The sequence below is a fragment of the Pecten maximus genome, chromosome 19, assembly GCF_902652985.1.
Source record: "Pecten maximus chromosome 19, xPecMax1.1, whole genome shotgun sequence".
NCBI lineage: Eukaryota > Metazoa > Mollusca > Bivalvia > Pectinida > Pectinidae > Pecten > Pecten maximus.
Window position 1 is genome coordinate 9,507,077 of NC_047033.1, and position 15,876 is coordinate 9,522,952.

General features: G+C 30.6%; 1 protein-coding gene across 1 annotated transcript in view; it reads left to right on the top strand.

Annotated features, from left to right (window-relative positions):
* LOC117318008 (alsin-like) overlaps positions 1 to 15,876 on the top strand; it is a 108,181-nt gene that overhangs the window by 67,157 nt on the left and 25,148 nt on the right. The window contains 10 exon segments of the mRNA XM_033872980.1: positions 3,595 to 3,661; positions 4,070 to 4,263; positions 4,811 to 4,876; positions 5,498 to 5,593; positions 5,947 to 6,113; positions 6,294 to 6,403; positions 6,653 to 6,730; positions 7,286 to 7,431; positions 10,253 to 10,426; positions 12,052 to 12,172. Of these exon segments, the coding sequence (XP_033728871.1) occupies positions 3,595 to 3,661; positions 4,070 to 4,263; positions 4,811 to 4,876; positions 5,498 to 5,593; positions 5,947 to 6,113; positions 6,294 to 6,403; positions 6,653 to 6,730; positions 7,286 to 7,431; positions 10,253 to 10,426; positions 12,052 to 12,172 (1,219 nt within the window).

Here is a 15,876-nt window from a genome sequence, read left to right on the forward strand (position 1 = left end):
CTTGTTGAATTGACCATTAATAATAGCTTTAGATTTCACACTTGTGTGATGATGAATTCGTTCTATAGATAATGAAATACATCATTAAATGTATCAAATCCTATTATAATAAATACATTAAATCTCATAAATATATTAATTTCGGTAAATGTATAATCAAGCCCAATAAATGTATGAAACCCCATTGAATGTATTACACCTGATAAATGTATTAAGCCAATTAAATATATCAAACCCATTGATTTTATTAAACCCATTAAATATATTAAACTTTGTTGAATATATTAACTCCATTGAATATACTACACCATTAAATGTATCAAACCCCATTAAATGTATCAAAACCAATTTAATGTATCAAAACCCATTAAATGTATCAAAACCCATTAAATGTATCAAAACCAATTAAATGTATCAAACTCCTTTAAATGTACAGTCAAACCTGTATTAAGCAGCCACCCATGGGACCGACAGATATTGGCTGTTTAAGACAGGTGGCTGCTTAAACCAGGTTGGCCAGAAACGGCCTGTTGCCCAATTCTATTTTCAAAAGTTTATTGAATTTATCATATTATAATGCACTTATTGATATTGATGACAATATACCATGTACAGTGTATTTTGAAATGAAAACCAACAAAGATCAAAGTTTTGATGAATTTGATAAAAATACCTGGTCATGTGATCATCACGGATGTCTACTTCCGGACAAAATGGCCACTTAATACAAGACGATACAACGACTTGGGTGCAAATTTTTGTGGCTGTTGGCCGCGTTAGACAGGTGACCGCTTATTTAAGGTTCATTGTATAGTGTTTTCCATTGGGAGGACCACAGACTGGCCACTTAAGGGAGGTGGCTACTTATTCAAGGTGGCTGTTAGAGCAGGTTTGACTGTATTAAACCAATGTAATGTATAAAACCCCATTAAATAGATAAATCCCATTAAATGTATAAAACCCCATTAAATACATAAATCCCATTAAATGTATAATACCCCATGAAATATATGAAACTAATTTAATGTATCAAACTAATTTAATGTATCAAACACCATCAAGTGTATCAAACCCCATTAAATGTATGAATTTAATTTAATGTATCAAACCCCATTAAATACATAAACCCCATTAAATACATAAACACGATTAAATGTATCAAATTCCATTAAATGTATCAAATTCCATTAAATGTATCAAACCCCATTCAATACATCAACCCCATTAAATGTATCAAACCCCATTAAATGTATCAAACCCAGTAAATGTATCAAACCCATTAAATGTATCAAAACACCATTAAATGTATCAAACACCATTAAATACATAAACCCCATTTAATGTATCAAACCCAGTAAATGTATCAAACCCATTAAATGTATCAAAACACCATTAAATGTATCAAACACCATTAAATACATAAACCCCATTAAATACATAAACCCCATTTAATGTATCAAACTCCATTAAATGTATCAAACACCATCAAGTGTATCAACCACCATCAAGTGTATCAAACCCCATTAAATGTATGAATTAAATGTAATGTATCAAACCCCATTTAATACGTAAACCCCATTAAATACATAAACCCCATTAAATACATAAACCCCATCAAGTGTATCAAAACCCATTGAATGTAACAAACCCCATTAAATGTATCAAACCCCATTAAATGTATCAAACCCCATTAAATGTAATTACCAATCCCTAGTGTTTTACATATACTTCCGGTATCACAATGATGTCACATTAGCTGGAGGTTTATAAATGTTTGAAGTTTGCCAAGCACATTTTTCTCTCCTTGCAGAAACTTTTTAGTCCCCCACCGGAATCCGGGGGGGACTATAGGTTTGCGTTGTGTCCGTCCGTCTGTCCGTCCGTCCGTCCGTCCCTCCGGCCGTCTGTCCGTCCGTCCTTCCGCACACTATTTGTCCGGGCTCTATCTCCCATACTATAAGACACTGGAACTTCATACTTAGTGTGTGGGTTCCCTGTGGGAAGGCGGTGTGTCGCATGTAAAAACCGGGTCACTGTGACCTATATTTTGACCTCTGACCTACATTAAAGAAAAAGCTTGTCCGGGCTCTATCTCCTACACTATAAAGCACTAGAACTTAATACTTAGTAGTATTGTTCTCTGTGGGAAGGCAGTGTGTCGCGTACAAAAACCGGGTCAATGTGACCTATATTTTGCTATTTTTTGACCTCTGACCTACATTAAAGTAAAAGTTTGTCCGGGCTCTATCTCCTACACTATAAAGGACTAGAACTTAATACTTGGTAGTATGGTTCCTTGTGGGAAGGCGGTGTATCGCGTACCAAAACCGGGTCACTGTGACCTTTATTTTGCTATATTTTGACCTCTGACCTACATTAAAGTAAAAGTTTGTCCGGGCTCTATCTCCTACACTATAAAGGACTAGAACTTAATACTTGGTAGTATGGTTCCTTGTGGGAAGGCGGTGTGTCGCGTACAAAAACCGGGTCACTGTGACCTATATTTTGACCTCTGACCTACATTAAAGAAAAAGCTTGTCCGGGCTCTATCTCCTACACTATAAAGCACTAGAACTTAATACTTGGTAGTATGGTTCCCCGTGGGAAGGCGGTGTGTCGCGTACCAAAACCGGGTCACTGTGACCTATATTTTGACCTCTGACCTACATTAAAGAAAGAAAAATTTGTCCAGGTTCTATCTCCTACACTATTAAGGATTAGAACTTTATACTTGGTAGTATAGTTCCCTGTGGGAAGGCGGTGTGTCGCGTACCAAAACTGTGTCATCTACTCTGCAATTCCCATCCAAACCATATTGGAAATCAACATACCACAAATAGAAGCAGTTGGAATCATCACTGGCAATTTGCTGCTTGGATGCATATATATACCTCCTAACACATCTTATAACCATTTAAATTCAGCTATATTACAGTTATTCAAGCTATGCACAACACAAGCAAAGTTACATAAGTGTACAAACATTCTTGTTGTTGGAGATTTCAACATGGACTTCGCAAAGATGGACAGCCTTCAAAAATCTTGTAAACTTCACCAACTACTGACCACGCCTACCCATTGCCTTGGAGGAATTCTTGACTTGGTCTTCTCATCCAAATTATTCCCAGTGACAAACAAACCTGTGTTCTTCTCAGATCACCATTTAATCAATATACAGTACTGTTGAATTCAATGTAAGCATAACAAACAACATCTTGTTATTATTATTACAATTTCATGTCTATTGCAGTAAAACCTGTCTATAAAGGATACCCAATAGAAAAACTAAAGGTGTCCTTCATAGACTTGTGTCCTTTATATAGAGATCATTTATAGAGTATACCTACAGTGTACATGTATTTAGTGAGAATGGGATGGTTCCTGTATAGAAGCGGGTCTCTGTAAACTACATCTTCACCTTTCAATACATTGAAGAAAATACATGACCTTATTGCATCTCGAGATTCACACTCATTGCTATTGGATCTCGAGATAACAACCCGGTGGGGGACTGTAATTCGTTGAATTATCTTGTTTTTTTTATTTTGTCTACAATGATGATGTTAATGTTATTTTTTTATTTCCACTAAACAGACATCTGATAACCATAACAGCTCCAGAAGACAAGTTGTTCCTCCTGGCGCCATCTACCGCCATCAAGGTATATTCTACTACACAGAGAGTATATCATGTCCAAACCATTCTCCAAAAGAAATTCTTTGTTACTGTAAAAATCTCTGTTTCACAGTTTGGACTTGGTGAAGCAGTTATTAAATATTCCCTGAAAATAGACAAGAATTCACCTTTTCTTTTCAACTTTAAAAATGAGGATGATAAATTAAAATGAGGCTTTAGCATTTATAACAGACAAGAAACACTGATGTGATGATTGTGTTTTACATGTTCACAATAGGCGAAGCATGTCGAAAGTTTCAATAAATATTTCGGATTATAAGGTTGATAAAAAATCGTTCAATTTGCTAATACATATTGTAGAGTTAACCTTATGATTAATTAGTTTCAGACAGGAAGTGACATATAAAGAGAAGGTAACTCTAATTTTTTGTAGACTGAGTGGATTATGGCCCTTAACTCAACTATAAACAAAGTGATCACAAGTCAGAAGTCTGTGACAAGACGCGGAAGTATGGAACGCATGTCGCCCCCTGGTGTTAGACAGGCAACACACGTGTTTAATAAACATAGTATTTATAAAGATGCCTGTTACACTGGTACATTTCTCAACGGTCTCGTCCACGGACAGTAAGTGTTTAAAAACTGTGCATTTTCAATACGCATATAATGCATTGTAATTATTATTCGTAACATTTGGTTTTCTTTTCATCTTTTATTTGAACAAAATTTTCCTGATGAATTAATTTTAACAAAGATTGGTAATGAAAACTAGAATAATTTTATTTCATCGGAAATTAGTTTTATACAACATCTGGATTTTATTTATTTCAACATTTGATAAAATCTTAAGACTAGTTTACATGTACATGCAGGCCAGATTGGAGAATTCTGGATTAAGGAGAGGCTAGTTTACATGCAGGCCAGATCGGAGAATTCTGATTTAAGGGGAGGCTTGTTCTGAGAGATTAAACTTAAATAATCCCACATTGAGTTATGAAGTGATAAATGTATTTAGAACCTAATACCTTATTTAACATATGAAATGTTTTGGGTCACCATTTAGTACAAAGTATGGCCATGAAAAAAGATGAGCTTATTTGCCTGATTATAATAAGTATATGTTACGGAGATGTTGTCTGTGTTAGTAATACTGACCTGTCTCATCACATTTCAGTGGAGAGATGAAATGGAGCGATGGAAGGAAATACACAGGAAGCTTCAAGGAGGGAAAACAACATGGGTAGGATATACAATCTAAACATCATTAATATATACAATCACTTGTTCCTCTACTTTATTTACTCTATACATATAATATACACTTTAGACATCTACTTTATATACTCTATACATATAATATACACTTTAGACATCTACTTTATATACTCTATACATATAATATACACTTTAAACATCTTTATTTACTCTATACATATAATATACACTTTAGACATCTTTATTTACTCTATATCAAGTAACTGGCTAAATATTTTTCAATTGTATCCCTCAGCTTCGCTTAATTAGCTGTGTTTTATTCCTGTGTGTTAGTCTGAGAACTAAAACACCCCTGCTGAGCTAAAACACACCTATACACTAGTCATATGTTTCTGCTGGGCCACAACAATCATGTAGCATATAGTTACAAACAGCTGTTCAGCTGTCCTGTGTTGCTGCAAATGTATATTGAAAGGTGTAGACAACCTTATTTCAGAATCTGTAATCTTAAATGCCATTGGACAGTGCTGTAAAGTATAGTTCTCTTTATTTCCAATATATTGAATTTTAACTGAAAAAAATCCATTGGTTACAAACTCTCAATTTTATACATAACTGATGTCTGTTGATTATTGTTGTTTTTCAGACATGGGCGTTTGTTGATTCTCCAAGATGATGGTAGGGAGCGTTGTCAAGAAGGATACTGGAGAGATGGCCGGCTGCATGGAATCGGCAAAGTCAAGTACGGGAACAAAACTACAGTCTCTTTCAAATAAACTGATATATGTATGATAAAAAAGTAAGATGAACTAATAACTAAAAGTAGTGGAGAGCTCATAGAGAGGGTAAAACAAGTTTTATACAACAATACCCTGTGTTATTCAACTCTCAGACCATCAGTTAATCATTACAGCTGTTGATTAACAATCTGTTTATACCACACGTGGTATAAACTCTGTACGCATTTTGATTGGCTAACACGGTGAACTTTGACCCAAGCTGCAATTGTTATTGACGTCATCAATAATTTAATGACGTCACATCATAGTATCTAAAGGTCATATCATTTCTAAAGATCAATATTTCCTATTATAGATATTCCAACGGGGATATATATGAGGGCTACTTTAAGGAAGGAATGCGCCACGGACATGGAACGTATCGTCATGGAGGACACAACAGTAACTCGGCCAGTATATATATCGGGGAGTGGAACATTGACCAGAAACAGGGATATGGGGTCATTGATGATGTTCTCAAAGGTGAGTACTGGTTAGAAGGTCAAGGTCATGGCAATGATAACTTATCTAAAGTTATATCTTTGATAAGTTCGGATTTGACCTGTTTAGGAGTCTTGTTTTAGAACCATCAGGTGGTCTACTTATATATTCAAGATAGGAAGTTATTACAACTGTAACAATATTGTTTATTATTTTATACAGGAGAGAAGTACATGGGAATGTGGAATGATGGGAATCGTCATGGAAACGGAATAGTTGTAACTTTGGATGGCATGTACTTTGAGGGAAACTTCACTGCAGGAAAAATGACTGTAAGAATTAATGTATAGAAGATTACAAGTATAAATATAAAGTAGACTTTTGATAATTTTCACACAGTGTGTTTAGTGACCCTGATCACACATCAATATTCTTTGTTAATGATGAAAAATTGAGTGCAATGCTAGTGATAGACTATTGTGACTATATCCTTCTGAATACCTGAAAGTGGAAATTAATTATCTTATTCAATTTCATGTGTAGGAATAGTACGTGTATCATGTCCAATTTTGTTTCCACAGGGATTTGGTCTGATGTTGACTGACGACAATAGTTGTTATGAGGGAGAATTCTCAGGCATCACACAGCTGCAAGGAAAGGTCAGCATCAGTATCAGAAAACTACGGGAATTTTTGACAATCTTGTTCTTTACCTTTACATAGTAATTCAGGGGCAGTATGAAACAATTGTAAGGGCATTTAAGTGTAAAATGGTGTCTTTATTCTATATTATGATTCTAAACATGACTGCTATAAATGAGCTAATTTTGGCGTCAATACTCAAATTTTAACACATAACAAAGTTTATCAGATTTCTACAATGATGAATTGTCTAGTGCATTATAGTATACAGGAACTGACCAGTCTATATCAAAGAAAGTAAAATTAGTACAGTTATAAATTGGTGAAATGCCTTTAACATGAAAAGTGATAATAATAAGATGACTATTGAATCATCAATTACAATATGCACATTCATGGTTAACGAGAGAAGTTCTGATAAAAATATCACTATTTTAAGACTTCAACTTCTGTATTTTGTTGATGCAAACATTAAGTTGGTTCTTTGAAAAATATTTTCTAATGCGGAAATAATTTTAGAATGAAGATACTGGTAGCTGTTCTAAAGTAGGTGATGTGGTTTAATTACTGTAGGGGGTGCTGACTTTACCAACTGGTGACAAGATTGACGGCACATTTAACGGGAGCTGGAACGAGGGACTGAAAATAAACGGCACATTCCATAAAACGGTGACACCAGATGACCGCCGATCCAATCATACCATTGGTCTTAACTCCAGGTAAAGTACTCTGTTAAGTGTTAGACAAAGTTCTATATTGTGTATATGAAAATAAATGAAGTGTCACTACTGCATACCCAAGCCCTTAAAATGGCCATTAAAAACCCCATTAAAATTTCCCATCATAAAACCATCAATCATGCTATTAATTTTGTACCTTTAATTGCTATTAATTGAAAAATTTTAATACAAGTTTGATAGTCTTTAAATGTGACAGTTTTCAATTTTAATGATCATCAAAGGGTTGAAACAAATCAATTAGTTCATGGTACTTAATTAATACATTTTAATGGCTATTAACAAAACATTTATAATGATCATTAATTATTTTAATAATGGCTTTTAATCTAACATTAATGACTATTAAAGGTACAAAATTAATGGGTCTGAAAAAAAACAATAAAATTTAAATGCATTTTAAGGATTTTAATGGTTTGACAAAAACATTAATAGTCATTAACTCTTATCACTAATGTCAAATTGCCCATTACAAACCCATTAAAGTTTTCACTAAGTAATTGCCATTACAATGTAATAGGGCCATCAATAATTAGTTTTCAATGTAATGGGCATCAAACCTTATGGTGTAATGGGCATTAAACATTTTTGTGTAATGTAATGGCCATTAGGTTTGGAGCAAAACCATTTTTGTAATGCCCATTAACGGTGTCATTACTTTCTGAAGTGTACTCTGTAATGGCCATTACATTTCGTCAGAAAAGGTGTAATGGCCATTAAAGGTGTACAAAACTAAAAGACCATTACAAGAAAATACACTTTAATGGCCATAATTTTTACAAATATAATGACCATTACTTTTAAAGTACAAAAACTGTTTAAAGATCAACACAATGGTAATGGCCATTACGTTTTTACAAACAAAAGTGTAATGGCCATTATATATATAAAGGTATACAAAATTAATGGACCTACATGTGACCATTACATTAGACGCATTCAGAAAATTTAGAAAATGCATTTTACCACTTAATTTCATCAAAGTTCATCATGAACTGTATCACTATGCATGTTTGACAATATCGTTGTACATGTAGTCCTTCCATTAAAAATTGCATTCAAAGTGATCCATCATTTGTTTCAAATTGATAACTGCTTCACAAATGGATATTCACAGTACACAATCATGTGGACCCAAAATCCTTTTAATATTCTTCAGATACATGTAAGAGTGATTTATGTTCATTATTGCATTAATTCTCAATGTACATATGATGTGTGTTTGTACAATTTGGTTGAATAGGCAATACAATTTAAGAAATGCCAAAGCTGTTTGAATATAATGTACACTATGTAAATTTAGGTCACATGCATGGTGATTGGTTTTAAGTTATTTCTTACCTATAAACAGGTTGACATACTTCCAGAGTTGAATATTTCATTTCCTGGTAGTCTTGTATTAATCATGAACCAGGTATTAAAGATAAATACTTCCCTTCATTTGTAAAATAACATGTTGTTCATATGTGTGAGAAAAGCCTCATGGCTGCCATGTATTGGAACTCTCCTGCTTGAAGTTATTGGGCGGGAAAAATTTGGCGGGAAAATTTGGCGGGAAATTTGAAGTTTTTTTTATTGTGAAGGGGTTTAGTAAGCCTGTACAGTTTCCTTATTCTTCTTTAAGCCAACAACAAAATTGTAATATAGACATGGAATTCAACAATAACAATATAATGAAAAATAAGATACTGAAATAATACATTAATTTAAGGTCAACAATTCATGGTAGTATATTAAACATTGTCATATATACATGTATTACAATATGATGTGATGATATTTGTAATATTTGTAATGGCCATTACAAGAAAAAAAATGTCACTTATGAGGAATTGCACATCGGAATAAAAAAATGTAATGGCATTACATAAAGGTACCATTAAGTAATGGCTATTGTATTGTGATCATAATTTGTTATGGCCATTAAATGGAAAGTGTAATGGGCATTACATGAAGGTACCAATAAGTAATGGCCATTGCATTGTGATCATAATTTGTTATGGCCATTAAATGGAAAATGTAATGGGCATTACATGAAGTTACCAATAAATAATTGCCATTACATTGTGATCATAATTTGTTGTGGCCATTAAATGGAAAATGTTATGGGAGTACATAAAATCCACAGTTAGTAATGGCCATAACATTATGATGACTCCACTCTAATGGCCATTACAAACAGAATAAAGGCCATTAAGAAAAATACAAAACATGAAGTAATGGCCATTATTTTGTTAATGACCATTACAAAGAAAATATTAATAGGAAAGTAACTGAAATTTAGAAAAATAATGCCCATTACATTACTTAACTCCAGGTTTGTCCCAAAAATGGAAACGAAAAATAATGGCCAATTTTAATGGAATCAGTGTTTTTAATGGTTTTGTAATGGGTTTGTAATATATTTGTAATGACTTTGCTGGGCAGTAGTGTGTATGGTGAATTACCTCTCATTTCTATCAAATACTGTTAATTAAGGTAATTGTCAAGGTGTTGTATTTTTCACTACTTTTAAAGAAAGAACAGATTCAGAAAAAGAAATTATTTAATTAATTATTAATTAATTAGAGACATTTATATAAATGTCTATTTTATAATTTCCATTAAAATACACCTTCTTAGCTTCAAACTTTTGATAAAACTGGGAAAATTTGAAACATCAGAAAACAACGACGACCTATAAAGTGTTTCTGATCCCATAATCCCAAAAATACATTTGATGTTGAACTGATTGTATGACATATTGTAGTATTTCTTTAAATTTGAATATATCCTTATGTAATTGAAAATGTTGTATTTGTAGCAATTTTACAAAGCTGTGTGTTCCTCCAGACAAGCGTTGGACCGATATGTTCCATCATTGTTCCTCAATCCTGGGGTTCAAAGGTCGAGGGAAGCCTGATACTGCTAAGGCCTGGGAGGCGGTGGCTGTCATGGTAACAAGGGGTCGTGAATCTCTGTGGGAGGCAAAACAAAGGTATGATATCGGTTCACAGGTGTGGAGATGTCTATAAGTTTGAATCTACTTTCAAGCGGTTTTTTTCAGAAGTATGAAGGGAAAAACACCATTTCTCTCTCATGTCCAAAATCTTACTGAAAAATTCAGTGTTCTTTTTGTATGTTGGCCATGACAGTGTATAACTTTTGCATTTATTTATCGAATTAAAATTAATTTATGGCAAGGTTTTCAGTGACCTATACATTTTGTATTAAGGATATTATGAAGTAAGAAGGCAGTGCCCCAACATGAATGATTAACTCACTTTACACCATTTAGTGACAACTTTATTCACTTAACACAATTTAGTGACAACTTTATTCACTTCATTCACACAATTTAGTGACAACTTTATTAACTTCACACAATTATTGACAACTTTGTTCACTTTACAGAATTTAGTGACAACTTTATTCACTTTACACAATTTAGTGACAACTTTATTCACTTTACACAATTTAGTGACAACTTTATTTACTTTACACAATTTATTGACAACTTTGTTCACTTTACACAATTTATTGACAACTTTGGTCACTTTACACAATTTATTGACAACTTTATTCACTTTACACAATTTAGTGATAACTTTATTAATTTTACACAATTTAATGACAACTTTATTCAATTTACACAATTTAGTGACAACTTTATTCACTTCATTCACACAATTTAGTGACAACTTTATTCAATTTACACAATTTAGTGACAACTGTATTCAATTTACACAATTTAGTGACAACTGTATTCAATTTACACAATTTAGTGACAACTTTATTCAATTTACACAATTTAGTGACAACTTTATTCAATTTACACAATTTAGTGACAACTTTATTAACTTTACAGAATTTAGTGACAACTGTATTCAATTTACAGAATTTAGTGACAACTTTATTCAATTTACACAATTTAGTGACAACTTTATTCAATTTACACAATTTAGTGACATCTGTATTCAATTTACATAATTTAGTGACAACTTTATTCACTTCATTCACACAATTTAGTGACAACTTTATTCAATTTACACAATTTAGTGATAACTTTATTCAATTTACACAATTTAGTGACAACTTTATTCAATTTACACAATTTAGTGACAACTTTATTCACTTCATTCACACAATTTAGTGACAACTTTATACACTTTACACAATTTAGTGACAACTTTATTCACTTAACACAATTTAGTGACAACTTTATTCACTTAACACAATTTAGTCACTGTGACAACTTAATTCACTTCACACAATTTAGTGGCAATTTCATTCACTTAACACAATTTAGTGACAACTTTATTCACTTAACACAATTTAGTCACTGTGACAACTTAATTCACTTCACACAATTTAGTGGCAATTTCATTCACTTAACACAATTTAGTGACAACTTTATTCACTTCACACAATTTAGTGACAACTTTATTCACTTCACACAATTTAGTGACAACTTTATACACTTTGCACAATTTAGTGACTTCTTTGTTAACTTTACACTATTTAACGACAACTTTATTCACTTCATTCACACAATTTAATGACAACTTAATTCAATTTACACAATTTAGTGACAACTTTATAATGTACAATATTTCTTTGTAGGGGTACACTACGGCGAGGAACCAAGATGGAACAGTTAGAGGATCTGGAGAAAATACCTCCTTTTAACACGGGAAAGATGACCATTGAAGTTTACACACAGATCAAGGTTTACCTCCAGAAGGTATTCACTAACTATCAACGACAATAGTCCAGGCTATATCCCTTAAACCAGTGATAGTTGAGTTATCTCCCTTGTTAAAATCATTTATTAGGGGAGGTTGGGATTTATGCATGTATGTCTCCTTGTGATAGCTTGAATCTGATGTCGACTTTACAGTGCTGCCTCACTGAAGCTTACTGCCGTTGACACCCTGCAAAACACCAAATTCGGTCACATCATACTGACAATAGTCAAACGCTTCGTCCCACGCCCGAAAACACTGATCACTAAGCATCAGTACAAAACAAACTGTTGGCATCTTTTAGATATTATACTGTTAAGGTGTTTATAACTTGTTATATATTATACTGTTAATGTGTTTGTAACTTGTTATATATTATACTGTTAAGGTGTTTATAACTTGTTATATATTATATTGTTAATGTGTTTGTAACTTGTTATATATTATACTGTTTAGGTGTTTATAACTTGTTATATATTATACTGTTAAGGTGTTTGTAACTTGTTATAATTTATACTGTTAAGGTGTTTGTAACTTGTTATATATTATACTGTTAAGGTGTATATAACTTGTTATATATTATACTGTAATGGTGTTTATAACTTGTTATATATTATACTGTTAATGTGTTTGTAACGTGTTATATATTATACTGTTAAGGTGTTTATAACTTGTTATATATTATACTGTTAATGTGTTTATAACTTGTTATATATTATACTGTTAAGGTGTTTATAACTTGTTATATATTATACTGTTAAGGTGTTTATAACTTGTTATATATTATACTGTTAAGGTGTTTGTAACTTGTTATATATTATACTGTTAATGTGTTTGTAACGTGTTATATATTATACTGTTAAGGTGTTTATAACTTGTTATATATTATACTGTTAAGGTGTTTATAACTTGTTATATATTATACTGTTAAGGTGTTTGTAACTTGTTATATATTATACTGTTAATGTGTTTATAACTTGTTATATATTATACTGTTAATGTGTTTGTAACTTGTTATATATTATACTGTTAAGGTGTTTATAACTTGTTATATATTATACTGTTAATGTGTTTGTAACTTGTTATATATTATACTGTTTAGGTGTTTGTAACTTGTTATATATAATACTGTTAATGTGTTTATAACTTGTTATATATTATACTGTTTAGGTGTTTGTAACTTGTTATATATTATACTGTTAAGGTGTTTATAACTTGTTATATATTATACTGCTAAGGTGTTTGTAACTTGTTATATATTATACTGTTAAGGTGTTTATAACTTGTTGTATATTATACTGTTAATGTGTTTGTAACGTGTTATATATTATACTGTTAATGTGTTTGTAACTTGTTATATATTATACTGTTAAGGTGTTTGTAACTTGTTATATATTATACTGTTTAGGTGTTTGTAACTTGTTATATATTATACTGTTAAGGTGTTTATAACTTGTTATATATTATACTGTTAAGGTGTTTATAACTTGTTATATATTATACTGTTAATGTGTTTATAACTTGTTATATATTATACTGTTAAGGTGTTTGTAACTTGTTATATATTATACTGTTAAGGTGTTTGTAACTTGTTATATATTATACTGTTAAGGTGTTTATAACTTGTTATATATTATACTGTTAAGGTGTTTGTAACTTGTTATATATTATACTGTTAAGGTGTTTATAACTTGTTATATATTATACTGTAAAGGTGTTTGTAACTTGTTATATATTATACTGTTAAGGTGTTTGTAACTTGTTATATATTATACTGTTTAGGTGTTTGTAAATTGTTATATATTATACTGTTAAGGTGTTTGTAACTTGTTATATATTATACTGTTAAGGTGTTTGTAACTTGTTATATATTATACTGTTAAGGTGTTTATAACTTGTTATATATTATATTGTTAATGTGTTTGTAACTTGTTATATATTATACTGTTAAGGTGTTTGTAACTTGTTATATATTATACTGTTAAGGTGTTGTAACTTGTTATAATTTATACTGTTAAGGTGTTTGTAACTTGTTATATATATTATACTGTTAAGGTGTTTATAACTTGTTATATATTATACTGTTAAGGTGTTTGTAACTTGTTATATATTATACTGTTAAGGTGTTTGTAACTTGTTATATATTATACTGTTAAGGTGTTTGTAACTTGTTATATATTATACTGTAATGGTGTTTGTAACTTGTTATATATTATACTGTAATGGTGTTTGTAACTTGTTATATATTATACTGTTAAGGTGTTTATAACTTGTTATATATTATACTGTTAAGGTGTTTGTAACTTGTTATATAATATACTGTTAAGGTGTTTATAACTTGTTATATATTATACTGTTAAGGTGTTTATAACTTGTTACATATTATACTGTTAAGGTGTTTATAACTTGTTATATATTATACTGTTAAGGTGTTTATAACTTGTTATAATTTATACTGTTAAGGTGTTTGTAACTTGTTATATATTATACTGTTAATGTGTTTGTAACTTGTTATATATTATACTGTTAATGTGTTTGTAACTTGTTATATATTATACTGTTAATGTGTTTGTAAATTGTTATATATTATACTGTTAAGGTGTTTGTAACTTGTTATATATTATACTGCTAAGGTGTTTGTAACTTGTTATATATTATACTGTTAATGTGTTTGTAACTTGTTATATATTATACTGTAATGGTGTTTATAACTTGTTATATATTATACTGTTAAGGTGTTTATAACTTGTTATATATTATACTGTTAAGGTGTTTGTAAATTGTTATATATTATACTGTTAAGGTGTTTATAACTTGTTATATGTTATACTGTTAATGTGTTTGTAACTTGTTATATATTATACTGCTAAGGTGTTTGTAACTTGTTATATATTATACTGCTAAGGTGTTTATAACTTGTTATATATTATACTGTTAATGTGTTTATAACTTGTTATATATTATACTGTTAAGGTGTTTGTAACTTGTTATATATTATACTGTTTATGTGTTTGTAAATTGTTATATATTATACTGTTAAGGTGTTTATAACTTGTTATATATTATACTGTTTATGTGTTTGTAAATTGTTATATATTATACTGTTAATGTGTTTATAACTTGTTATATATTATACTGTTAAGGTGTTTATAACTTGTTATATATTATACTGTTAAGGTGTATATAACTTGTTATATATTATACTGTTAAGGTGTTTGTAACTTGTTATATATTATACTGTTAATGTGTTTGTAACTTGTTATATATTATACTGTTAAGGTGTTTGTAACTTGTTATATATTATACTGTTAAGGTGTTTATAACTTGTTATATATTATACTGTAATGGTGTTTATAACTTGTTATATATTATACTGTTAATGTGTTTGTAAATTGTTATATATTATACTGTTTAGGTGTTTGTAACTTGTTATATATTATACTGTTAATGTGTTTGTAAATTGTTATATATTATACTGTTAAGGTGTTTGTAACTTGTTATATATTATACTGTTAAGGTGTTTGTAACTTGTTATATATTATACTGTAATGGTGTTTATAACTTGTTATATATTATACTGTTAAGGTGTTTATAACTTGTTATATATTATACTGTTAATGTGTTTGTAACTTGTTATATATTATACTGTTAATGTGTTTATAACTTGTTATATATTATACTGTTAAGGTGTTTGTAACTTGTT